The 26,856-nt window shown below is 38.2% G+C and overlaps 2 protein-coding genes across 3 annotated transcripts; one reads left to right on the forward strand and one right to left on the reverse strand.

Annotated features, from left to right (window-relative positions):
* Positions 1-25: 25 nt before the first annotated feature.
* On the reverse strand, positions 26-15,787 carry LOC103507768 (2-methoxy-6-polyprenyl-1,4-benzoquinol methylase, mitochondrial). Its single transcript, XM_026822546.1, has 7 exons — positions 15,441-15,787; positions 14,893-15,046; positions 12,521-12,632; positions 10,546-10,671; positions 9,915-10,003; positions 7,435-7,441; positions 26-183 (listed from the first exon to the last, which is right to left on the reverse strand). The coding sequence occupies exons 1-7, from the start codon at positions 15,607-15,609 to the stop codon at positions 82-84; spliced, it is 759 nt and encodes a 252-aa protein (XP_026678347.1). The 5' UTR covers positions 15,610-15,787; the 3' UTR covers positions 26-81.
* Positions 15,788-17,347: 1,560 nt separating this feature from the next.
* LOC103507756 (vacuolar protein sorting-associated protein 37C) lies at positions 17,348-21,725 on the forward strand. 2 transcript variants are annotated; one of them, XM_008472262.3, is made up of 4 exons: positions 17,348-17,788; positions 19,508-19,679; positions 19,991-20,073; positions 21,041-21,725. In XM_008472262.3, the coding sequence occupies exons 1-4, from the start codon at positions 17,678-17,680 to the stop codon at positions 21,380-21,382; spliced, it is 708 nt and encodes a 235-aa protein (XP_008470484.1). In that variant the 5' UTR covers positions 17,348-17,677; the 3' UTR covers positions 21,383-21,725. The 2 variants fall into 2 exon arrangements, with proteins under 2 accessions (XP_008470484.1, XP_008470483.1); XM_008472261.3 differs by lacking the exons at positions 19,508-19,679; positions 19,991-20,073 and adding exons at positions 18,430-18,601; positions 18,972-19,054 and having other exon boundaries at positions 17,365-17,788.
* The last annotated feature ends 5,131 nt before the right edge of the window (positions 21,726-26,856 follow it).

Genomic DNA, 26,856 nt, shown 5'->3' on the forward strand with positions numbered 1-26,856 from the left:
AGGTCACAGTTTGAATCTGTCACCAATGCTGCTTCCTGGTGGCAGTCACGCGGTTTCTAACCCAGCTTCCTAGTTCGAGGGTCACAGTTTGAATCCGGAATGAATGGCGACAACTCCGAATGTCAGATTCTCGTAGGTGACATATTGAAACCCGGCCGACTCTATCATTGACTTGAATTCTTCCTGAAAATACGAAAAAAGGAAAAGAAAAATAAAAATAGCTGATTAGGTACTGCTTACATTTTATTTCCTTGTTTCAGGATTTCTCTTTTAAAATTCTCGCCCAGGGCGGATTTTATCCCAAACAGATAAGGTTCGTTCTCGGAACGGCTGGCTTTTTATCTTGTCGTCCTTCCCTCTTTGCTTTCGGGACGATAAGACCTTGAAGTTCACTCTATCAAACTTCTTTGAAAAAGGTCCACATGGGATACCAAGCTGGGCCGGTCCCTCCGGGAATTTTTCAGCCCGTAGTTTATTCGATCGTGATTAGAGAAAATCTGTACCTATGTACCTACCTAATTTGTTTAATATTCAGTTTATTATTATTCTTGATTTGATTTTATTTTACTTTCATGTAATGATTTAAAATCAAGACTAGAGCCCGTTCTCCCTTTATTCCCAATATAATGTTTAAGTACTCATCCATTTATTGGCCTTCCTCGGCGTAGCTCAACATAGGTAACGCTAAAACCGGTCTTAAATTAACGACTGAAATGTTATCTAAAACTTTCTCGCTTTGAGTTCATAGGGCTTTAACGTGACGATAACTGAAACCCAAGACGAAAGTTGACCAAAACGCGTTTCAGCAGAAACGAGTTTTCATCAAATAACGTCCAAGAGTTCAGTTAACGGGACGCTAATTTTGGTTGCAAAAACTCGCTAATGATTCCACTACTAACCTAACTATTATTGTATGAAAGTTTTTGAAACCGATATAGGTTTTTGCTGCTCTGTTTTTCTGTTTTTTCTCAACTTTGACTAACCTAACTATTATTGTATGAAAGTTTTTGAAACCGATATAGGTTTTTGCTGCTCTGTTTTTCTGTTTTTTCTCTACTTTGAAAAAAAAAAAAAAAAATCAAATTTATATATTCAGCCATAAATAAACTTAGTTTAGAATTTTTTTATGGACAGGGTGGTTCCAAGTGCGAATGAATTGATACAGGGAGTGGCAGCGATATTTTTGAGGTAGCTTTCAAAATTTTGCAAGTATTTGGACTCGTAATTCCCAGGGCGACATAAAAATAGCTTCATTGCAAAGTGGAAGTAGACATTTTGTAAATTTTGCTTAAACAATACCTTTCAATTTTCAATTGTTTCTGTATGGAATTATTGTATTTTATTATGGCATTATCTTGCGAAAAAAACTCGATATTTTGAAGAAAATAAAAACACGGTTTGCTCTTTTTTTTTTCATATTTCCCATCCGTGAAACACTTGAACCACTCGCATGTTGGACCCTAGTGAATCTGAAACGCTCGCACCCTGTACCCTGTATATTTCTGAACCATTTTCATTTTTAATCTCTCATTAGAGGAATAGGACTCCAAATTGTTAACCTCCTCTTTAAATAAAACACATTAAAAATCTCTCATTAAGTGTGTCTCAGTTTAAGAATTAAAATTAACCTAAAACCTTTGATTTAAGTGTAATTTGCAATCGATGTCGTTCGTTTACTTTTTTTCTTTCTTGATTTTCCTTTTATTTTTTATTTTCCATGAAAATTTTGTTCATGTCGACGCAAGAAGGAGATGGTGGGGGAAATAAAATTCTTTCCGATTGCTTATTTTTCTTGATTCCAAGAGAAATGAGTCGAAAACTCGAAAGAGACTTTTTCAAGAGAACCAAGTTGAAGAGTTTAAATTCTTTGAGAGAAAAAAATCAAAGAATTTGAGGTGTAAAGAGACAGACATTCAATCGTCTGAGTTCAATCCAAATTTCCGTCGACTTGACAGAATCTCTTCCCCTTTCCATTCTCTTTTCCATGCTAGTGTGTTGATACCAACTCCTTTGTGAACTCCAATGCAAATTGACAGAAAGAAAAATTAAAATTAGTCCCAAAATGGGCAAAGGAAAAAATATCTGGAATCATTTAATTACTACCATAAAATCGGACGAAATTCAACTTCAATATTGACCTTTAAATCATGATCTTGCTTTAATTCAAAATCATTCTCTCATTTTAACTTTTGTAACAATTTTGTCTGAGAAGTATGTTGTGTCATTTTGGTAACCCAAACTTTGGGCAGTTTGTCAATAAATTCCATTGATTGTTTCCCTCTACCGATTCAGAAAGTTTATACTTTGAATGTTTTTGGTATCAGCACTAGGCAACATCCAAGAGATTCTAAAGCTAAAGTGTCCACTGGTAAATTAAATATTGCGCAAGTAATCTTACGCAAGAGACTTTCACAGCAAGTCCCTTTGCGCAAGATTTATTGCCAGTGGAAGCTTTACACTTGCCGATTATATCTCCATAAAAATGACTATTAGGGAGTTTTTGCAACCAAAATTAGCGTCCTTTTGATATTCATTACTAGTATAGCTCCGCTATACTGTAGTAATAGAAAGTAAAAAATAAAAATAGCTGATTAGGTACTGCTTACATTTTATTTCCTTGTTTCAGGATTTCTCTTTTAAAATTCTCGCCCAGGGCGTATTTTATCCCAAACAGATAAGGTTCGTTCTCGGAACGGCTGGCTTTTTCTTATCCTGTCGTCCTTCCCTCTTTGCTTTCGGGACGATAAGACCTTGAAGTTCGCTCAATCAAACTTCTTTGAAAAAGGTCCACATGGAATAACAAGCTGGGCCGGTCCCTCCGGGAATTTTTTAGCCCGTAGTTTATTCGATCGTGATTAGAGAAAATCAGTACCTATGTACCTACCTAATTTGTTTAATATGTTAGAAGTATTTTTTATCCAAGTTATTTTTCTTCATTTTTCTCATCACTTCTGATGAATAGTGTCCAATGCAAATTACAATCAATGTCAAGGCAACAATTACGAGAAGATCAAAGCACAAGTCATCCCCTGATTTGACAAATGAATCAGCGAGGTTTGGTCACTTATCATTTCTAGGAAATGCATTGCATGATAAATTGATAACCTAAAATTTGAATCATATTGTGATTGGCTAATTACCTAAATAAAAAAAAAATATTAACAGCTAATTTATTAAATAATTTTAATGGGGGAAAAAATCAATGAAACTTTATTATCAATGTTTTGGGAAAAAGGGAGTGCACCTCTGATGCTCAGGCTATTACCCTTTGTATGGCCTGGATTAATTTAAACAGCTCTGATTAAGTTAAACTTCCATTTCATTGTAAACCAATATTTGTGGCCAGAATAATGTCACAATTACATACCTATGTAGTTGCATGTCTGCAAAAGGATTTCACCAATTTTTACTGATGTACGTATAACAGTTAGCAATATTCATTTTGGTCATTGATTCTGTCTCACTTAACATTTGAACAGCTTTATATTGAAGCAAACATTGTCATGAAAAAGGGAGTGCACCTCTGATGCTCAGGCTATTGCCCTTTGTATGGCCTGGATTAATTTAAACAGCTCTGATTAAGTTAAACTTCCATTTCATTTTAAACCAATATTTGTGGCCAGAATAATGCCACAATTACACATGTAGTTGCATGTCTGTAAAAGGATTTCACCAATTTTGACTGATGTGTATAACAGTTAGCAATATTCATTTTGGTCATTGATTCTGTCTCACTTAACATTTGAACAGCTTTATATTGAAGCAAACATTGTCATGATGAGTAAAAGTTTTTGAATTATTATTAATTTTGCTTTCATGTCTTGCTTATGGTTAAGGTTCTTTTGAATGGTGTAACTTGCAAATGGTAATGTGAGTTATGGACCTCAAGAATGCATGGGTGTAAATGTGAATTTTACCTGCATGAAATTGTGTAAAAGACTCTTGTGTCTTTATTAAGTAAAATTGTTCCAAAAAGGCACTACAAGTGTAATAATAGAAAGTAAAAATATCTTTGAAAGTGGAAAAGAAGACAACTTGTATTTTTTTTTTTTTTTTTCTTCTTCAAATTCATTAAATTCCTTAAAAAAGTCTCATGGGTAAAATGTAAAAGTCAAAGTGATCCAATATCTAAATAAATCTAAAATATCATCTTGTGAGCTATTTTATATCTACAACTTTATCTTTAATTGTCAAGCTTCTGTAAAACTACGATTTGTGAAAGAGGACATTTAAAGATATTCCGAATAAAAAAGTCTAAGAAAGTAGTGCAGGGAAAGTTCAAAGAAAAAATTCCCCTCGATTTGTGTTTCTTCTCTTTTTCTTCTCCTCGTTCCGTTTCGGGTGTCAAATAAATAGCTTTCTTACCGAATACCACATTGTGTATAATCTTTAACGTTCGCTTGAAACTTTGTTGCAATTTGTGTGAATATGTCTGGCGGCTCTTTTGCCGAATTGACGAAAAGCGATCGCGGACTGAGCCTTCATAAAGTGAAAAAAAAAATGATAATAATAAATAAATAAAATAAAATGGGCAATTGTGAAGGCTTTGAAACAATCTACGGGTCCGGCATTAGAAATATAATTTAAACCCTATATCCAAGATTCGTAGAAGCTCAACCCGTCCTTTGGGGCTGACCAGCCCCTACACCTAAGCCTCAGTTTGGGCTTTTTGTGTGTACCCTATATGGGGATAGCACGTTGAATTCACAAGTTCCCAATGGATCACTGGAGTTAAGCAACGTTGCTCGTGGTTAGTATTGGGGCAATCACCTTTCTTCTCGGCCCCTCTCAGGTTGGTCGAGGAGGCGGGTAGCTCATCGCCGATGGTGGCTAATTAGTGTCTTGGCAAACGCATAATATAGGTTTTTTTTATTATTTTTTGTAATCCTGAAAAATAGCCGATTTTGAGAGTTGGCGCTCTTTAGAACTAGCAGTGTGATTATTTATAACTAGCAGTGAGTTTAATGTAGGGAACTACTTAGCCAGCGGGGATAGCACGTTGAATTCACAAGTTCCCAATGGATCACTGGAGTTAAGCAACGTTGCACGTGGTTAGTATTGGGGCAATCACCTTTCTTCTCGGCCCCTCTCAGGTTGGTCGAGGAGGCGGGTAGCTCATCGCCGATGGTGGCTAAACCCCCCGTCACTAATAACCTTAGCAATTCTACAGTGACGTTCAACCTCTTGAAAAAATCACACTTCCTTAAAACAACCTGATATGTGAGGGTCTGTACAGTATCTCCAAAAATAAACGGAACTTTCAAATATCTCAAAAAACCAATGAAGATAGAAAATTTGTGTTTTCGTGGCAAAATTCCAGAGGTCACCATTAAATGACCCCCAAAATGTTAGGACAATCTTTTTTAGGCTTTAATGACGGGATTCTCACTTAGTGAGCTCTTCCACCCAACCGGTTTTTGTCAGCTACATAGCCGGCATTAAAAGGAGAGAGAAAACAGCGAAAACACGAGTTTTCTAATTTCATTAGTTTTTGAGATATTAGAATGTTCCGTTTATTTTTGGATACCCTGTATAGCAGAAAGTAGGTTGAGCTAGTGTATCGTGTTCAACACCTTGACAAAACCTCTTGAAAAAACCACACTTCCTTAAAACAACCTGATATGTGAGGGTCTGTACAGGATCTCCAAAAATAAACGGAACTTTCAAATATCTCAAAAAACCAATGAAAATAGAAAATTTGTGTTTTCGTGGCAAAATTCCAGAGGCCACCATTAAATGTCCCCCAAAAAGTTAGGACAATTTTTTTTAGGTTTTAATGACGGAATTCTCACTTAGTGAGCTCTTCCACCCAACCGGTTTTTGTCAGCTACATAGCCGACATTAAAAGGAGAGATAAAACAGCGAAAACACGAGTTTTCTAATTTCATTAGTTTTTGAGATATTAGAATGTTCCGTTTATTTTTGGACACCCTGCATAGCAGAAAGTAGGTTGAGCTAGTGTATCGTGTACAACACCTTGACATCTCGTGTTTTCCTGTTAGATAATATTCGAATCCAGTGGTTCCAAACTTTTTGAGGCCATATCTCCCATCTGATGAGGGACATACTACGGAATGGGCATAATACAACACTGAACGTTCTTTTTTTTATACAGGGTGGTTCGTGATTTGCGAACCACGCTTATATCTCAGAAACGGCTGGGAATTAAGGAATGAAATAAACGGCATCATGTAGATGAAATTTTGATGATTAAAATGGCTTTTTTTAAATTTGCAATTTGTTTTGCAAAACGGCCCATTTTTTGCCAAATATAGGTCACTCTTATGGAAACCCCCATTTTTTATTTAATTATTGGAATCAGCATAAAATTTTAATTGAAAAAATGTATTCACTCGAAAAAAATTGCTCTACAAAAATTGGGGTTCCCATAAGAGTGACCTATATTTGGCAAAAAATGGGCCGTTTTGCAAAAAAAATTGCAAATTTAAAAAAAGCCATTTTAATCATCAAAATTCCATCTACATGATGCCGTTTATTTCATTCCTTAATTCCCAGCCGTTTCTGAGATATAAGCGTGGTTCGCAAATCACGAACCACCCTGTATAGTCCAGGTAAAAATTCATCTTAGGATGTCAAACCGAAATGTCGAAGAAGAAAACATTTCACCATGAGCATTTGTACCCCTCGGAGGTAAATTTACCCCCAAGTTGAAAACAGCTGTTCCATTCTGTAAGGTGTCAGAGTTTGAAAAACAAAAACCGGGCCAAAGTTCGACGGATCTTGGCTTTCTCCTCACCCTGTCGTCCAAAGTTTTATCTGTGTCAGAACAGATAGCTTACAGACTGACAAGGTGCATTCTACAGGGTGGTCAAAAAGCCAGTCTTGTAAGCGCTAGGTCGCGGGTTCGATTCCCACCCGGGGGGATTTTATCCTGGACGAATAAGGTTCGTTCTCGCTGGCTTTCTCCTATCCTGTATTTCTTATCTTTCGGGACGATACGATTTTAGCAGTTACAGTTCCCTCTATCAAACCTCTTTTAAAAGAAGTTTGGGAAAACAGAAAAAGGCCACTTGTAAGGGTAATGTTACACCAAGCGCGTATCGTTTGCAATCATTTGTCCACAAACATTGGCTTGCAAACAGCGTTCGTAGCCAGCCTAGTTAGCTTAGTTGGTAGTGTGTCTGCCTTGTAAGCGCTAGGCCGCGGGTTCGATTCCCGCCTGGGGCGGATTTTATCCTGCTGGGATAATGTTCGTTCTCGGAACGGCTGGCTTTCTCCTATCCTATCTCCCTTCTCTCTTCGATTTCGGGACGATAAGACCAAAGCAGTTACAATTGCCTCTGTCAAACCTCTTAAAAAAAAAACAGCGTTCGTGTGTGCGCGGAGTTGATCCGGCTGCTGTCGGTATTTCAGGTAATGTTACACCAAGCGCGCATTATTTGCAAACAATGCGCGCTTGATGTATAACATTACCTTAACACTGAGGTATAACAAAAATATCCACTATATGAACTTTATTTCTCAAGTCTTTATTCAAGTTATGGGTCTCTCAGACTTCCAAAAACATGAAAATCTTATAACAACCTGCTAGCCTAGTTAGCTTGGAGGGAGGCGTGTCTGGCTTGTAAGCTCTAGATCGTGGGTTCGATTCCGCCCAGGACGAACTCTATCCTAAATGGATAAGGTTCGTTCTCGAAGCGGTTGGCTTTCTCCTATCCTGTCCTCGTTCCCTATTTCATTTCGGAACGATAAGACCTTCCTTGTCAAGAGCATGAAACCTCCGTGGCCAATGACACTCGGCTTGCACACTGGAGTTCCTTGGTTCGATTCCTGGCAGAGTCGAAGTTTTTTTCGGCCTTGTGCTTGGAATACGGGGTGCACTCAACCTCGTGAGGACAATTCGAGTAGTTATTTTAATCAAATAGGACTGACCAGTGTGTTGTGAAGAACATTGAATTTCACTCAGGAAGTTGATTAACTTCAGTGGATTTTGGAGAAAGGTACATATGAAGGGCCAAAAGGAAGAACGGACTAACGCACAAAATCTGGAACGAACTCTATCCTAAATAGATAAGGTTCGTTCTCGAAGCGGTTAGCTTTCTCCTATCCTGTCCTCGTTCCCTATTTCATTTCGGAACGATAAGACCTTCCTTGTCAAGGGCATATGAAACCTCCGTGGCCAATGACACTCGGCTTGCACACTGGAGTTCCTTGGTTCGATTCCTGGCAGAGTCGAAGTTTTTTCGGCCTTGTGCTTGGAATACGGGGTGCACTCAACCTCGTGAGGACAATTCGAATAGTTATATATTAATCAAATAGGACTGTCCAGTGTGTTGTGAAGAACATTGAATTTCACTCGGGAAGTTGATTAACTTCAGTGGATTTTGGAGAAAGGTACATATGAAGGGCCAAAAGGAAGAACGGACTAACGCACAAAATCCTTTTTCAGTTTTTGGGACGAAGCCACAGTCTGAAACGCACTCTAACCACTAGTAGAGGAACTATAGCAATATCAGCTGTAGTTTAGAAGTTATTGGGAATCCCGTACATCCGTGTACAACTCCTAGACTCTAAATATATCGAAACGAAGTACCTATGTGTGGCTTAGTCCGTTCTTCCTCTTGACTCATATTTACATAAGTGGCGGTATTCTCCTGAGAAAGCTTCTCTACACTCAAGGCTCGATGAAATGAGATCTGACAGTCACCAATGCTGCTTTCTGGTGGCAGTCGCGGTTTCTAACCCAGCTTCCTAGTTGGAGGGTCACAGTTTGAATCTGACTTGTCACACCAATGCTGCTTTGTGGTCGCGGTTTCTAACCCAGCTTCCTAGTTCGAGGGTCACAGTTTGAATCCGGAATGAATGGCGACAACTCCGAATGTCAGATTCTCGTAGAGCAGCACCTCAAAGTTATGACTCTTATGCCACGCTGATCCCGTACAAAGGACGGGTCAACCACTAGTTACTATTGTAATAGAAAGTAAAAATGAAATGATATTCCCATGATGGCATATCAAAACGTTGCGAGAGAACAAGGAAACAGAGGGAAGGAAAAAAGAACGTGGGTAAAGCAGAAAAAGAATGAACTCAAAGACATGACTAAGGGAGAAATCTATTTTTACTATTTCAATGAAGCTCTAGCCAGCCTAGTTAGCTTGAAGGGTAGTGCGTCTGTCTTGTAAGCGCTAGGTTGCGGGTTCGATTCCCGCCCGGGGCGAACTTTATTCTGATCAGATAAGGTTCGTTCTCGGAACGGCTCGGCTTTCGACTATCCTGACCTCCTTCTCCCTTCGATTTCCGAATGATAAGACCTCCGTTGTTACAAGTTCTTTAATGTTACTTTATCTTTTTTTTTTCCTGCTTCTCTCTTTTTCTCCAATTTCTCTTTCCCTCCTTCCATTTCTATTTCAACTTAGTTTAACGTCACTCTATAACTGCTAAGGCTTTAAAAGTGTATTTCAACTTTCAAAAGTTTTATGTAACTAATCACTTTCTACCAAACTTTTACCTCTCTCTGTATTTTCTAATTTACAACTTTCTATTCCACATCAAGTAGGTTAGGTACAATACCTACTTACATGAGATCATGAGAACTACCAATTAAAATTAATTACAATTCATGATACTATCATATGCCCTTCTCTCTTTCTCTCTCCCTCTCTTCCCCCCCCTCTCTCTCTCTCTCTTCTCTCTCCCTCTCTTCCCCTCCTCTCTCTCTCCTCTCCCTCTCATCCCTCTCTCTCTTTCTTTCTCTCTCTTTCTTTCTCTCCTTCTCTTTCTCTCTCCTTCTCTTTCTCTCCCTCCCTCTCTCTCTCCCTCCCTCCTTCCCTCTCTCTCTCCCTCCTCTCTCTCTCCTTCCCTCTCTCTCCTATTCCCTTCCAAACACAGGAATACATATCCTTAATAAGCACATTTCCTGGTGATGGGAATCGAACCCAGGACCTTCTACTTACCACTGAAGCATGGAGTTATTGACGTGACTGAATTCCAAACACAGGAATCTACCACCAGGCTTTAGAACCCTGTATGCTTCACTTAACGCCTGCAATGAAAATAATAATAATAATAATGATGATTTTTTTCGAGAAAAAGATTGTACCGCGGTACCGCTCTCGCATTACTTCAAGACACATTCTTTTATAATTTACATCCATGCCTATCGAAGAACGAAACAAAAAAAAAAAAATCGGTCAGAAAATTTCCGCCCTGGCCGGAATTCGAACCCAGCACCTCGGGGTTGAGAGTCAGTGCTCTTAACCACTTCGGTCAGAAAATTTCCGCCCTGGCCGGAATTCGAACCCAGCACCTCGGGGTTGAGAGTCAGTGCTCTTAACCACTCGACCACGGAGCGCGGAGGTTGCTTCCAGATCGTATTTTCACTTCATCTAAAAATCCACTCAGTTAGCGACACGCACCTTATCAATACGGGTCACATTTCGAATCCCGAACGCAATTGTGTACGCAGAATAAGAGTCGCTCTCTATCGGTAATTCTTCTGCGTTAGCCTCCAGGAATCTCAGTCTCGGATTGGGTATATCTATCTAATATTCTATTCTAAAATTCCACTCAGTCACCGGCACGCACCTTATCAATGCGAGTCACATTTCGAATCCCGAACGCAATCGTGTACGCAGAATAAGAGTCGCTCTCTATCGGTAATTCTTCTGCATTAGCCTCCAGGAATCTCAGTCTCGGATTGGGTATATCTATCTAATATTCTATTCTAAAATTCCACTCAGTCACCGGCACGCACCTTACGGTCTTAAATGATCGACTGAAGTGTTATCTAAAACTTTCTCGCTTTGAGTTCATAGGTCGTCGCGACAAATTTCAAGATCAGAGCTCATTTGTGTGAGAAAATGTGGGAAAAAAAATCCCCCAAAAACCAGTTTTTTTTTTTGGTTTTTTGACTTTATTGTTCACTGGACAAAATTTGCACCACCATTTTCGTGATCCTGGTAAAAAGACCTTTAATGTGATATATAGGTCGACCAGGTTTAGATAAGTCCTTCTAAGGGGACAGACAGAGTGACAGACGACAACGAAGCGAATACAATAGTCCGTCCCTTATACCTTTTAATTACTATTGTAATAATAAAGGAAGGACGGACTAAAAATCGACATACTTACCTATGTACTGGTATACTGTATTTACTGTATTACATTCTGCTGTTTTCTCTCTCTCCCTCTCATCAGATTTAGAATAAATTGCGTGACTATAAAGTCTTTCTCTCTCTCTCTCTCCCCCTCTCTCTCTCTTTGTCATCTACTATTTTTGTCATCTACTATTTTTCGTATTTATTTATTTATTTCTATTATTGTTCGCTTTTTTTTCGTAAAACTCGCAACATTCCTTATTTTTTTCTGCCCAGATGTAAACGAATTGCTTCCTGACATGAGACCTTAAGCATGTTAACCCTGTCAAACACAAACTTATTTTATAAATTATTTTGGAACGAACCTTATCTGTTTAGGATAAAGTTCCCTCGGGGGGGAGTCAATCCCGCGACTTGGAGCTTACAAGGCAGGCGTGCTACCCTTCAAGCTAAGTGAAGCGCCAGCCAGTTAGCTTGGTTGGTAGAGCAGCTGCCTTGTAAGCGCTAAGCCGCGGGTTCGATTCCTACCCAGGGGGGGATCTTATCCTGAAGGGATAAGGTTCGTTCTCGGAACGGCTGACTTTCTCCTATCCTGTCTTCCTTCTTTCTTCCAATTCGGGACGATAAGACCCTAGCAGTTACAGTTCCTTCTATCAAACCTCTAAAAAATGATCTGATGGGAATGTCTGAACGGGTGTCAGACTTACCTGATTAGGGAACAGTTAAGCTTCTACGAATCTCCCGTTTTATACACTGATGATGCCCAGTGGGCGAAACATGTCTGTTAAATAAAACCAACCCTCCTATCCATATAACTATGAGAAGCCAGAAAATAAAGAGAAAACTGGTAAGCAAACCAAAGCAGGGCCAGCCTTCGTCCCGAAAGCAAAAGGAAGAGGAAGACAGTATAGGAGAAAGCCAGGCGTAAGCGCTAGGCTGTGGGTTCGATTCCCACCCGGGGTGGATTTTTATCCTGATGGGATAATGTTTGTTCTCGGAACGGCTGGCTTTCTCCTATCCTGTCTTCCTTCTCTCTTTGATTTTGGGAGGATAATCATAGCACAAGCATGTTAACCCTGTCAAACACAAAATTATTTTATTAATTATTTTGGAACGAACCTTATCTGGTTTAGGATAAAGTTCCCCCGGGGGGGAGTCGAACCCGCGACTTGGAGCTTACAAGGCCAGGCGTTCTACCCTTCAAGCTAAGTGAAGCGCCAGTCAGTTAGCTTGGTTGGTAGAGCAGCTGCCTTGTAAGCGCTAAGCCGCGGGTTCGATTCCTGCCCAGGGGGGGATCTTATCCTAAACGGATAAGGTGCGTTCTCGGAAAGTCTGGCTTTCTCCTATCCTGTCTTCCTTCTCTCTTAACTGTTGGGACGATAAGACCTTAGCAGTTACAGTTCCTTCTATCAAACCTCTAAAAAATGATCTGATGGGAATGTCTGAACGGGTGTCAGACTTACCTGATTAGGGAACTGCCTTATGCTCTCCACTAGATATTGGTAGGGTTTCCATTGTCCTGCTATCAGCTGCCCCATAACAGGAATCACTTGAAACGAGTACTGGTCGTACGCCCTGAGAACAAACAAGAGATTAGCCAGGGGATCTGGGTTCGATTCCCGGTAAAGAATTTTTTTTTCTGACTAACTTACAAGTTACAATATGAGGAGATTTCATTAATTTGATGACAAAACTAACTTGGTTAGGTTGAAAAGATTACCTGCCTCTGTGCTCTAGTGGCCAAGATCTAACTCTTTACCACAGAATCAATAGCGCGTATGCCATGTAAGCGCTAGGTCGCAGGTTCGATTCCCGCCCGTGGCGGATTTTATCTTAAACATATTGGGTTCGTTCTCGGAACGGTTGGCTTTCTCCTATCCTGTCTTTTTCACTTCGATTTCAGAACGATAAGAACTGCCCCATAACAGGAATCACTTGAAACGAGTACTGGTCATACGCCCTGAGAACAAACGAGATTAGCCAGGGGACCTGGGTTCGATTCCCGGTAAAGACATTTTTTTTCTGACTAACTTACAAGTTACAATATGAGGAGATTTCATTAATTTGATGACAAAACTTGGTTAGGTTGAAAAGATTACCTGCTTCTGTGCTCTAGTGGCCAAGATCTAACTCTTAACCACAGAATCAATAGCGCGTCTGCCTTGTAAGCGCTAGGTCGCAGGTTCGATTCCCGCCCGTGGCGGATTTTATCTTAAACATATTGTGTTCGTTCTCGGAACGGTTGGCTTTCTCCTATCCTGTCTTTTTCAATTCGATTTCAGGACGATAAGACACCCGTTATTAGAGTTCTCTCTATCAAACCTCTCCAGAAAAAAGGAAAGGCCCCCATATATTTTCATAGAAAGGTGAGGGTAAGAGATACCATTCATATTTTTTCTGATCGTAAACTATTTCCTATACCCTCGCATATTTTGTTTAATCAATAACTATATATTTATACGTATTGTTACGTATATTTATAAATACGTATTGTTATACGTACAGAAAGAGCCAGTCTAGTTAGCTTGACAGGTATATTAATATGTCTGCTGCCTTGTAAGTGCTAGGTCACAGGTTCAATTCTCAATCAGGGCAAAATTCATTCCAACTGAATAATCTGTGTTCTCAAACTGGCTGGCTTTCTCAATTTTTTTTTTTTTTTTCCCCTCAATCTCTCTTGGACTTCAGGATGACCTTTCGAATCTATTGATCCCTCTTAATAGAGCTGTGTCCACATACAGTTGACACAATTGATCAATCATCAAAGAGTTCAATCTATGTTGTTGAGGCAATGTATGGTTTCAGTTGATGTCAATCAGAACAAAATATGTAAACAACGGGAATATTAAAATAGAAAAATAGTTTTAGAAAAATGTGGTGTCGCTATCACACGACTTTCCATTACATTATGGATCTACAAAGAAAAAACCCTGTAACAACGCAGGGAACTCCAACAACGGAGGTCTAGTCGTCCCGAAAATCGAAGAGAGGAAGACAGGATAGGAGAAAGCCAGCCGTTCCGAGAACGGACATTATCCGTTCAGGATAAAATCTGCCCCGGGCGGGAATCGAACACGCGACCTAGCGCTTACCCTAACAACAATTTTTGATGTTTAACAATTGTTACACAAATACAAGGCAGACGCGCTACCAACCAAGCTAACAAGGCTGAAAAAAAAAAAAAAAACTTTCGATACCTCAGCTCTTATCGTTTGGACTCAGCGAACCCTAAAACGGATATTTTCTCCCATTTCCCGATTTTTAGGGGGTAGGGGGTACGTATGTACTTTCGAAATACGAGCAGAATACATACCTAGTTGCCTTGTATGTACGTAAAAGTTCGCTATCTTATATCTTAATAAACAAAATTAGAGAACCTCTTTAATTTTCAATAGAAACGTAGAAAAAGATAGAACATTTTTTGAAAATAAGAAACAGCGAGAAGTTATACTATGAAAATAACGCGAAATTCGACTAAATTCTTGCATATTGCATACACAGAAGCATGTACATGTATGTCTGTCTGTTACGGCGCTGTTACTCTGATGGACCCTTTCTTGACCTCTTTTCACGAAAAAACGGCTTGACCGATTTTGATGAAATTTTTTGTGGTTGTTGAGAAGAGTACTGAGGGTGACATACCTACATTGTTGCATATTGCATACACAGAAACATGTACATGTATGTCTGTGTGTTACGGCGCTGTTACTCTGATGGACCTTTTGTTGTCCTCTTTTCACGAAAAAACGGCTTGACCGATTTTGATGAAAATTATCTGTTGAGCATTGTTAATAGTATCAATAGGTATAGTGTGTGGGGGCAGTATAAAATGAACTCACCTGTTCCTCCTGCCACATCCAACAGCTTTGTGTCGTGAGTTGGTCCCAGTCGGTCAATGAAAATATCCTTCCATAGCCGATGTATACCAAAGCTCATTGCATCATTCATGGTGTCGTAAGATTTCGCCACATTCTCAAACACTTCATACACTGACAACAAAGGAGATTTTTTTCTCAAGTTAAAAGTGTGATATCAGCCAGTCTAGTTAGCTTAGCATGTCTGCCTTGTAAGTGCTAGGTTACAGGTTCAATTCTCAATCAGGGCAAAATTTATTCCAACCAAATAATCTGTGTTCTCAAACTTGCTGGCTTTCTCTCTCTCTCTCTTTTTTTTTTCCTTCATCTCTCTTGGACTTCAGGATGATGAGACCTTTTTATTGATCTCTCTTGATAGAGCTTTGTCCACATACAGTTGACACAATTGATCAATCATCAAAGAGTTCAATCTATGTTGTTGAGGCAATGTATGGTTTCAGTTGATGTCAATTGAGGTGTGGACACAGCTTAAAATAAGTAGGTATTAGGAAGAAAAAATCAATCTCACCTTTTCCTGTTTTCTCTTCTTCATTGACCGTTTCGAAACCAAAGTGAGTTGTCTTGTCTTGTGATTGATCTGAGGTATGATTCCAGCGTTGACACACAACATCACTTCTGTACAATGCACGAAGCCGTAAGAACGAATTGACAGAGACCAAGTTACTCGGTAACTTCATTTTTTAATTTTTTTTACAGAATACCTATGGGACAATTAAGGTCTCTTGTACTACTAGATGACTAAAGAACACAAACAAAGGACCTCAGTGTCCTGCCTGACTGCTGAATGACTGTCGCTGAATTCCCTGATGGCTTTTCCTGATAAACTTCTTGAATATTTTTAATTTTTGATAAGATTTCAAAAATTCAAAATTTCGCGGGCTCACGAATTTGTTGATAACTTCACGAACATGCATTTCTTTGGGGTAAGCGAGTGGTGGATTCGGTTATGATTTACAAAAGTGAAGCCAGTTTAGGAGCCTGTTAAAAAAAGCCCTTTTTACTTTTTTTCATCTTAAAAATGCTTGATTTCCCATGTGGGGTTCGATTCCCGAATGGGCAGAAATTTATTCTAAGCGTATAAGTATGGTTTTCTACTTTTCAAAACAGTTGGCTGCTGGCTTTTTCCCAAACAGCTTCTCTTTTCGATTTCGGGGCTATAAAAGACATCCGTTTTTACAGTTTTCTCCATCAAACCTCTTCAAAACTAAAAGAAAAGGCCGCAGTCTGTGATTTTGCAGAGATTTCTTGAGAACACCTGAACACACATATTTTGGGAACCACTGGTGAGAAAATTTGAGCCTCACTTTTGAGCTCTCTTCTTTGTCGTCTACCTTCGAGCCTCCTTGGTGTAAATTTTTCTAAAAAATGTAAACAAAAATAAGAGTTGTACTTTTTTCAATCAAAGAGGGCAGTTTTTTACTTTCTATTACTACAGTATAGCGAGCTATACTAGTAATGAAAGTATTGCAATCGGTCCAAATTTTCAAAATTCGGGAAATGGTTGGAAATATCCGTGTTTTGACCCTGATTCAAAAAAGTGGTTTTTAGCCCATGGTCTGTACGTTACGTACGTACGTACTACAGGTTTAAATGGGAAAAAGTAGAACAAAAAAGTAGTTTTCAGCCCATGGTCTGTACGTTACGTACGTACGTACGTAACGTACGTACGTATGTACGTACTACAGGTTTAAACGGGAAAAAGTAGAATGTTGTGAACAAAATATCTCAAGAACGGTTTGTCGTAGAGAAATGAAAGTTGGTATGCTATCCCGGTATGGTCCAAGGACGCGACTGTAACAATTTGGTAAAAATCGGATAATCACCCATCCAGATATTAACCAAAGTAATTGTTACTTAACCCTCATTTCGTGGAAAATGTTGAAAAGGTTGTGAACAAAATATCTCAAGAAAGGTTTGTCGTAAAGCGATGAAATTTGGTATGATATACCGATATGTTCCAAGGACGCGACTGTAACAATTTGGTAAAAATCAGATAGTCACCCATCCTGATATTAACCAAAGTCACTGTTGCTTAACCCTTATTTCGTAAAAACGGTAAGAGACATAGAAAACCTTTGGTCATTCGGATGTGAATATTCTAATCAATGTGATTTTTCACACCGAATCGAATGGTGCTACTTTTAGTACTGTATGACTTACGGTTGAGAAGTTGCGGGTTCGATACTTCCATGTGTCGACAAATTTCCCTTTTATTCGTGAACCATTAACAAGTAAGCATGTGAATAGTTGATCCCATGGGATTTTTCACGCCGAATCGAATGGTGAAACTTTTAGAACTGTCCGACTTAATGTAATAGAAAGTCGTGTGATGTTCACACCAGATTTTTACATGTATGAAAAAATTTCAAGTTTGAAACTTTGAACTTTAGTCAAAATTCATTTATCCAGTAGCTAGTATTCACATCTCTAATATGTCTATATGATTTTTATGAGTAGATTTACAGTCCACAACATACAGGATTCAAGCATCCTTGATTTTTTTTTACTTTTTTAAAGGTTCAAAAACTGTCATCTGTAGTTGAAAAAAGGGGAGAATTCCAGTCGTTTGATAACTTCTTTCTTCTTTGTGCAATATTTCAATCAAATGATTCAAACTTGATTCATTCCTAATCATAATAGGTGATTTTCCATTGAACATTGAACACTGCACAGTATTGAACAAAAGATCCTAGATCTAATTTCACCAGTTCCTAATTATCTCAGACCGACTTGTATGCTTTGGACATGGAAAACCTCGAGAGTCTTTTAGAACATCTTGACATCTCGGAACTCAAAGAGCTGGTCAACGATGAAGAGACGTTCAATAATTTCACAAAAGAAGCCACTGCCACTCTGGTAAGTTCATGATGAAGGGATTTCGGTAATTATGCAGAAGTCACGTCCGTGGAAAAGAAAAGCTCCTTTTTGTATTTAACCTAACCCTATAATAACACTAATCACTGCTCTATTTGTGAAAACTCCTTCTTGTGTTTAACCTAACCCTATAATAACACTGATCACTGCTCATTTGTGCCAGTTCCTTTGGTAGCAATATTCTACGGACGTGACTTCTACACAAGTACCGGGATTTCCAGAGATCTGTCCATGACTTTCTGTAAACACACAGCAAGTCCCTCCTGGGTACTTGTTCAGAAGTCACGTCAATGGAAAATTGCTACAAAAAAGAGCTGTCACAAGTTACCAGTGACCAAAGCTTACCTGTGCAGTTACTGCAGTTGAATTTTTCTGGGTTTCTGTTCGAACCTTTCCCGAAATTCTTGCTTTGTAATACCTACCTATGTCCCTTCATGGCACCACACAATACCATGGACAACCACCCATTTTAGTAGGTAAGTCTCTTGTGCTAGCCAGCTTGCTCAATATTTTTGACACTCAAGGGAATTGAGGTACTTGGGAGTGTTCTCAATGTAGTTGGAAGGTATACAATGTGGGAAAGTGACAATTATTAACTCTTTTCCTTCCTCTTTTATTTTCAGACAACAGAATCCAATGAACAGAAAGAAATGCTGATCGCCAGTAACAAATCTCTAGCCGAGTATAATCTTAGTCAAGAAGAGGCCTTGTTGGAAAAGAAAAGCCAATTGTTAGATTTGAACGAACAACTGACACAGCTGAGTAAATCAGTTGAGAGCAAAGTAGAGCTTATAAGTAAGTTAGATTGTGTTAGGATACTAAAGCAAGATTATTTACTTATAAGATTGTTGAATTTATTCTGTACCAAATACACAAGACCTTGTTTAGACTGTGGGAGTAAAGGGACTTTTCAGTCCCATTCTATCATTTTAAAGGCATATTCTATTCTAAACAGATGAGGTTTGTTCTCAGAATGACTGGCTTTCTCCTATCCTGTCTTCCTCTCTTCAATTTTGGGACAATAAAAAAGGACAAACCTCTTAAAAATAATAATAATAAGGTCAAACTTTCTTGACTTGGTGGGGCGGAGCGCTACCGTGCTCCTTAATAATAATAATGATAATCATAATAAACAAAAACTGATTTTGTTTTGTTTAATTTTCAGAAAGTCACAAGAACAATGTAAGTACGGACACAGTTCTCGCACTACTGCAGACAGCAGCATCTGAAATAGAAGAAGAGTCAGAGGTAACTAACTTGATTTTATTCTCTTGTTAAGGTGTGTCCATGTCCACACATACTTGACAACCATCAATCAATGTAGACTGATCATTCAACAATGTTGATTGATCATTGATTGATGTAAAATAACATTGATCAATGCCCAGTTGACTATGTTTGGTCACACCTTTAGATTACCATGTTTCTACAAAGAGTACCTAAGTGCCTACTTAGGGAGAAAAAGTATGGTTTCATATTGTAATACCTACCTAATATGTCCCTTCATGGCACCACACAATACCATGGACAACCACCCATCACCCATTTTAGTAGGTAAGTCTCTTGTGCAAGCCAGCTTGCTCAATATTTTTGACACTCAACAGAATTGAGGTACTTGGGAGTGTTCTAAATGTAGTTGGAAGGTATACAATGGGGGAAAGTGACAATTATTAACTCTTTTCCTTCCTCTTTTATTTTCAGACAACAGAGTCCAATGAACAGAAAGAAATGCTGATTGCCAGTAACAAATCTCTAGCCGAGTATAATCTTAGTCAAGAAGAGGCCTTGTTGGAAAAGAAAAGCCAATTGTTAGATTTGAACGAACAACTGACACAGCTGAGTAAATCAGTTGAGAGCAAAGTAGAGCTTATAAGTAAGTTAGATTGTGTTAAGACACCAAAGCAAGATTATTTACTTATAAGATTGTTGAACTTAGTCTGTACCAAATACATAAGACCTTGTTTAGACTGTGGGAGTAAAGGTACTTTTCAGTCTCATTCTATCAGTTCAAACAGGCATATTCTATTCTAAACAGATGAGGTTTGTTCTCAGAATGACTGGCTTTCTCCTATCCTGTCTTCCTCTCTTTGATTTTGGGACGATAAGAAAGGACAAACCTCTTGAAAAATAATAATAATGATAAACAAACAAACAAAAACTGATTTTGTTTTGTTTAATTTTCAGAAAGTCACAAGAACAATGTAAGTACGGATACAGTTCTCGCACTACTGCAGACAGCGGCATCTGAAATAGAAGAAGAGTCAGAGGTAACTAACTTGATTTTGTTCTCTTGTTAAGGTGTGTCCACACATACTTGACAACCATCAATCAATGTAGACTGATCATTGATCAATGTTGATTGATCATTGATTGATGTAAAATAACATTGATCAATGCCTGGTTGACTATGTTTGGTCACACCTTTAGATTACCATGTTTCTACAAAGAGTACCTAAGTGCCTACTTAGGGAGAAAAAGTATGGTTTCAGTAACATGATTCCAGGAAGGCAAGTTTTTGACTTGACAAAGCCAGCCTAGTTAGCTTGGTTGGTAACACATCTATCTTGTAAATGCTGGGCGTTGGGTTTGATTTCCCCAGGGTGGATATTATCCTGAACGTTCATCCTTGGAACGGCTGGCTTTCTTCTATCCTGTTCTCGTTCCCTATTTCATTTCAGGACAATGGGACCCTTGGCAATTACTGTTCCTTCTATGAAACTTTTTTTTTTTCTCAAGGAAAATATTTGTGATTTAAATTATTTTAATTAACTACACTCACGTGGTTTGTTCGTTCAATAATTTATTAAACTCAAGGAAAATATTTGTGATTTAAATTATTTTAATTAACTACACTCACGTGGTTTGTTCGTTCAATAATTTATTAAAATAATAACTTCTCCTTGACCGAGTGGGTATCACACTAGGCTTGAATGCAGGAGCCCGGGTTTGATTCCCGGCGGGGCCAAGCTTTTTTTCGGCTCTCTGTGCTTGGAGTTCGGGGTGCACTCAGCCACGTGAGGACAATTGAGTAGCTACTTGATTTGAGTAGCAACCAGTGACAGCAATACCAGTGCAAAACAATTATTGAAATATGGAACTTGATTGCAAAGGAGGCACTTAGTAATGTTGTGATATCCACAAAAGTTGTGAAAAAGCCTTGCTTTACCACAAAGAATTTGAGATTGAGATTATTTATTAAAATAATCACTCCTCCTTCTTCTCTGTCTTCTTCAGAAAGTTCCCGAAGAGTTCCTCAATGGTACAATTGACGTGGACAAGTTCCTCGAGACCTTCACACCAAAACGCATCCTCATGCATCTCCGTCGTATCAAAGCGGACAAGATGGCAGAGATGCTCACCAAACGAAACTCCTTTGGGTCCCCTACCCACAATGGGGTTGGCGGCCATAATGGCGGCTCGAGCTCATTTGGCGGCATGTATCCGCCAGTGCCAGTGCCGCCAATGGGCCCCGGGTACCCTGTGTCGGGCGGGGGGATGCCCCTGCCACATATACAGATGACCCCCTACCCTCAGCTCCCTCAGATGCCCACACCATCTTACCCATTCTATAAGTAGAGGAGGGGGGGGATTAACCCTACACCTAAGGCCAGCGACTCACCATCAGGTAGACCTGATAGGTACACCTGACACCTGATAATCACACACACACTGTCAGGTGTACCTGATGATGAGTGGCTGACCTAAGCTTCGGAGTGTGCTTTTCGAGTAGATGAGTGGGGGTTCTTGCAGGCCTGGAGCCAGGATTCCATTGATTGAATTTTACTGTCTCGGTGGCTTAGTGCTCAAGACAGTCGCCTGCTAAACAGGAGGGCGTGGGTTCAATCCCAGTCGAGTTATGGAATTTTATCCTCAATATAGTTTGAGAATTTATTAATTAGACTTACTTTATCATGAACACTCGTTACTATGTTGAAAGCCCAGAAGAAGTTAGGAAGTAGACCAGCCACGGTAGACATTAAAAGGTCACAGGAAAAAGACGGAAGAACGCCAGCCAAGTTTGCTTGTTTGGTAGGGCGTCTTCCTTCTAATCGCTAGGCCGCGGGTTCGATTCCCGCCCGGGGCGGATTTTATCCTGATGGGATAATGTTCGTTCTCGGAAAACTGTGGAAAAAAAAAAAAAAAAAAATTTGTACTCGATTGCAAATATTTCAACGGGTTACTTTCTGGTGTTCTCGTGTTGACCCAGCACCTAAATGGGGAGTATTGTGCCTAGACGCTCGTTTGGCAACCAGGAGGGCGTGGGTTCAATCCTAGCCCGAGGTATGGAATTTTACCCTTAACATTATTTCATAATTTGACCACAATAATAGTGGTAGGAGTACTAACTGATGATGGATTAAAGCAGGTGTGCACAAACTGCGGGCCCGCCAACTCCTTTTGTGCGGTCCACGAGCTCATTTCGATTTTTAAGGAAAAATCAATTTTATTTTTCAACAGAAGAAAATTATGTTAAAAAGGATTTTTATTATTTTTTTCTGAATTTGATCTATACGTACAACCTAATTTTCAAAAATTTCTTTCATTTTCAATAAATGGGGAGGTCGTTAAGCTAAAAAATGCGCCCCGCGACCAACAAAAGGTCCAATGCGGCCCGCGGTCACCTTGAGTTTGTGCACCCCTGGACTAAAGACTCTCTATAATCCTATTCGAACAGTATAAATAAGCACTACGTAAGTATTACCTGTATTATTCTTAGATATGTATATTTCTTAGAAGAAAAAAATCCTATAATCAGGTAGATTAATACAGTAAATAATTAGATAGAGTAGGTAGATCCACAATTATTATTATCCAAATGACAGGCACTCTTGAGGTTATACTGGTTATAGCCCAGTAAAATTGTGTGCAAAACCTGCCATAAATTGGAGGCCTTTCCTTTTTAATCTTGCTTTTTAATGTGCGAGCACTTCGTGAAAGGAAGTTTCTTTTAATGCTTTAAAGACAAAAGTTACTGCTCTTTCTTCAAAAGAAAAGAATTCGGTACGGTTAAGAGGATTTATTTAACAAGGGTCTCTAGACAAAAATTGAGTTTCGAGTAAAAAAGTCGTAAAGCTTTTGATTTTCATTGAAAAGTATTGGTAGATTTGACAAAAACTCGTGTATCTTTGGGAATTTCCACCAACATTCCAAAACAGTAAAACCTTTTTTACGCAAAAAGTGTCTGAGCAGAGGGTGAGGAACTTCTTGTATAAAAGGGTTCAATTATTTGAGTGGATAGGTTAGGTAGATAATAAAGTTAAACAAAAGTTTTATCCTGGTGTAAATTAGAACTTAATACTGGTATCTAACATTATTTTATTCTTTTAAAAAACTTTCTTATCCAGCTTAGAGACTTAAAAAATATACAATAAGTCGGAAAAATAAATACGAACAATGAAAAATCTTACAATAATAAATTTAATTAAATAAAACTTTGTTTGCTTTTTTTAATTTCGGATTATTTTATTCGAGCAATTAAAATTTAAGAAAATTCAAAAAAAAATCCTAAGGAAAAAACTTGTGAAAGGTAATTAAAAATCTTGGAAAAAAAGAAAATTTTCAGGGGAAGAAAGAAAAATATTTTTAATGACTTTTTAGTAAAAAATAAAATAATAAAATGTCCTCAGGGTTTAAGCAAAGGGACTTTTCATCATAGTTGAAAATTAATTAGATATTAAAAGGAAAAAAAAAAAAACTCAATGAAATAAACTAATACATAGTAGGTAATAGGTAATACCTACATGCATAATATGCATTGCATATGATGTATAAATAAATGTTGGAGTTTACCTAGCAAAGTTTCTAATAAATTTAAAGTAGGTACTCTACAGTCTACTGAACATAACTTTCAAGCACACCAAGCAACAATTTATAACCATTGTTCCATGATAAATACTTCGGGTAGGATGGGATAATGGTTCGTTCTCGGAACGGCTGGCTTTCTCCTATCCTGTCTTCCTCCTCTCTTCGATTTCGGGACGATAAGACCATAGCAAATCAGTTTAAATTAATCTCAGTCTAAACTCAGATTAACGTCCCGACCTTTAGGGTAATTAGGTTTAGGTTAATTAGGTTTAGAAAAGTTGTATTTTCCTTTCGAGAAACTTTCAGAAACGGAACCGGTTCTCTTTCGGAAACTGAAATGGCGCCTGTACTAAACCATAGGAAATCCAAGATGGCGCGCCATCGGAATCGGTTCCGTTTCCGAAAGGAAAATATACCTGAAGTCTTTGAAATAGTCATTTTGTGTACATTTTGTATTTATTAGTATTATTTATTTATTAGTATTACAGTTCCCTCTATCAAAAGTACCATTGGGGGTACTTATATAGGAACAAAAGGAAGATATTTTTATCAAACTTCTTTAAAAAAGAAGAAGAAGAAGAAGAAGTTGTAGGTATAGGTATTACCTACTTGAGTGAACTGTAGAACTACCTAGGTCAGAAAAACGGCCCTGCGGGGCCTCCCGAATTTGGGGCCCAATCAGAAATATGAGACCCCCGTAGGGTCCCCCTTTTTCTGAGTGAGTTCCATAGAACTGACTAGAACCACTAGTCCAGATTGACACAAAAGTAATTATTTCAACAGATGGAACTTTCTTATCCAGCTTAGAGACTTAAAAAAAAAATACAATAAGTCGGAAAAATAAATACGAACAATGAAAAATCTTACAATAATAAATTTAATTAAATAAAACTTTGTTTGCTTTTTTTAATTTCGGATTATTTTATTCGAGCAATTAAAATTTAAGAAAATTCAAAAAAAAATCCTAAGGAAAAAACTTGTGAAAGGTAATTAAAAATCTTGGAAAAAAAGAAAATTTTCAGGGGAAGAAAGAAAAATATTTTTAATGACTTTTTAGTAAAAAATAAAATAATAAAATGTCCTCAGGGTTTAAGCAAAGGGACTTTTCATCATAGTTGAAAATTAATTAGATATTAAAAGGAAAAAAAAAAAAACTCAATGAAATAAACTAATACATAGTAGGTAATAGGTAATACCTACATGCATAATATGCATTGCATATGATGTATAAATAAATGTTGGAGTTTACCTAGCAAAGTTTCCAATTTAAAGTAGGTAGGTACTCTACAGTCTACTGAACATAACTTTCAAGCACACCAAGCAACAATTTATAACCATTGTTCCATGATAAATACTTCGGGTAAAACAGTCAAAAAACTATAGTTCTTGTAGCTGTTTGCACTTAACAAAACATGTATGGGTATAAGACGTATTAAATTTATTATTTTTTATCTTTTTTCAGGACAATAAAAAAAGAAAACATTAATTATTTGGTGCTTTTCATTACATTGAATATCTGGGTTGAGTTATGAGAGTAGAAAGTTCTGGTCTACATGGTGAAGTATTGTGCAAACTAACAAACAAATGCAACTGCAAACCCCGTCGAGTTGAAACTTGGACTGCCAGCTTGGTCAGCTTGAAAAGTAGCCTCTTGTAATAGCTAGTTTGTGGATTCGATTCCCAGCTGAGGCGAAGTTTATCCTAAACAGAGGCTGTTCGTTCTTTGAACGGCTGGCTTTCTCCTATCCTGTCCCTCTTCGCCAGCCCAGTTAGCTTGGTGGGTAGAGCAGGCGTCCCGTCAGCGCTAGGTTGTGAATTTCATGTCCAGCTGGGGCAAAATTGATCCGAAACAGATAAGGCTCGTTCTCGGAACGGCTGGCTTCCTCCTATCCTGACTTCCTTTTATCTTCAATTTCGGGACTATAAAGACCTCCGTTGTTAGAGTTCTTTCTATCAAATCTCTTAAAATAACCCCTCTCCGTTCGTTCAATTGAGGATTATGCGATTATGTACTTATTTATAATTTGGCGCTTGTTTTAAGAAACTTTATCTTCTTTGTTTCAGGCCGAGCCAGCCCTGATGTATGATTCCGTACACGTATTGGCGGCAGGGCTGGCACTCCTTGACAAGAGTTCTGTCATCAAAACATCCAACTTATCCTGTGATCTGGAAGTACCTTGGAGGGATGGTCTGAGCTTGTACAATTATATTAATACGGTAAGATCTTTCGGTACCTACTATTAAGGGGTCTAAGAGTGGTATTATTGAACAAACCTCAAGATATAGTGCTGACTTAGGGGCTCGTTTTCCTATAGGTAGATAGATAAATACTATGGCCGGAGCGAAGCCACACTTTTATGAGATAAAACATTAAATTGGATCTAAGTTTTTTTTTTAACTTTAAACCAAGGGGATTAACTAAATAGAACTCAGAATTTGAGACTTTATGGATGTGTGGATTTAATCGACCAAAAGTGTACCTATAATAATTTTCTTTTCCGAAACAGAAACGATTTCCGCTCTTTAAGATGGCGGATTTCCTATGATTTATGTATTACAAACGCCAAAAGAGGTTAAATGAACTTCAGAAAAGGAGAATTTGTCTCAGAAAGTTTCCGAAAGGAAAATACGACTCAATTTGATTGATTAATAACAATAATAACTTTGGTGTAAAGTTTTGGATAAACCCATAGTGAGATAAAACATAAATTGGATCTAAGTTTTTTTTTTTAACTTTAAACCAAGGGGATTAACTAAATAGAACTCAGAATTTAAGTATTTGTGGATGTGTGGATTTAATCGACCAAAAGTGTATTTTCTTTTCCGAAACAGAAACGATTTCCGCTCTTTAAGATGGCGGATTTCCTATGATTTATGTATAGTAGGTACAGACGCTAAAACGCCAGGTTAAATGAACTTCAGAAAAGGAGAAATTGTCCCAGAAAGTTTCCGAAAGGAAAATACGACTCAATTTGATTGATTAATAACAATAATAACTTTGGTGTAAAGTTTTGGATAAACCCATAGCACTCCGGTTGTGGGAATCAATAGTTCCCTTGGTTTACAACACAACCCTCTTCTTTTCCACCATTTAATCTTCTTCTAAACGTTTGTCTATCTCAAATTGTCCATTCAACCCAGCAACTGTGTCTCGTAATAATGGTAAATGATATCATTTATAATTCCCTCTTTGTGGCTTTGTGAAGGGAAGACAGTAAACGTGCGGTATAAATGCAACAGGGACA

This window comes from Diaphorina citri, unplaced genomic scaffold, assembly GCF_000475195.1.
Source record: "Diaphorina citri unplaced genomic scaffold, Diaci psyllid genome assembly version 1.1 scaffold340, whole genome shotgun sequence".
In the NCBI taxonomy this organism is placed as follows: domain Eukaryota; kingdom Metazoa; phylum Arthropoda; class Insecta; order Hemiptera; family Psyllidae; genus Diaphorina; species Diaphorina citri.

Excerpts from the sequence above, each read along its gene's own strand:
- LOC103507768 (XM_026822546.1), bottom strand. The coding sequence starts at position 15,609 with ATGAAGTTACCGAGTAACTTGGTCTCTGTCAATTCGTTCTTACGGCTT. Across the intron at positions 15,047-15,440 it reads AGAAGAGAAAACAGGAAAAG|TGTATGAAGTGTTTGAGAAT; the intron begins GTGAGATTGATT and ends CTTTGTTGTCAG. Across the intron at positions 12,633-14,892 it reads GTGGCAGGAGGAACAGGTGA|GGCGTACGACCAGTACTCGT; the intron begins GTTCATTTTATA and ends GTTTGTTCTCAG.
- LOC103507756 (XM_008472262.3), top strand. The coding sequence starts at position 17,678 with ATGGAAAACCTCGAGAGTCTTTTAGAACATCTTGACATCTCGGAACTC. Across the intron at positions 17,789-19,507 it reads AAGAAGCCACTGCCACTCTG|ACAACAGAGTCCAATGAACA; the intron begins GTAAGTTCATGA and ends TTTTATTTTCAG. Across the intron at positions 20,074-21,040 it reads AAATAGAAGAAGAGTCAGAG|AAAGTTCCCGAAGAGTTCCT; the intron begins GTAACTAACTTG and ends TGTCTTCTTCAG.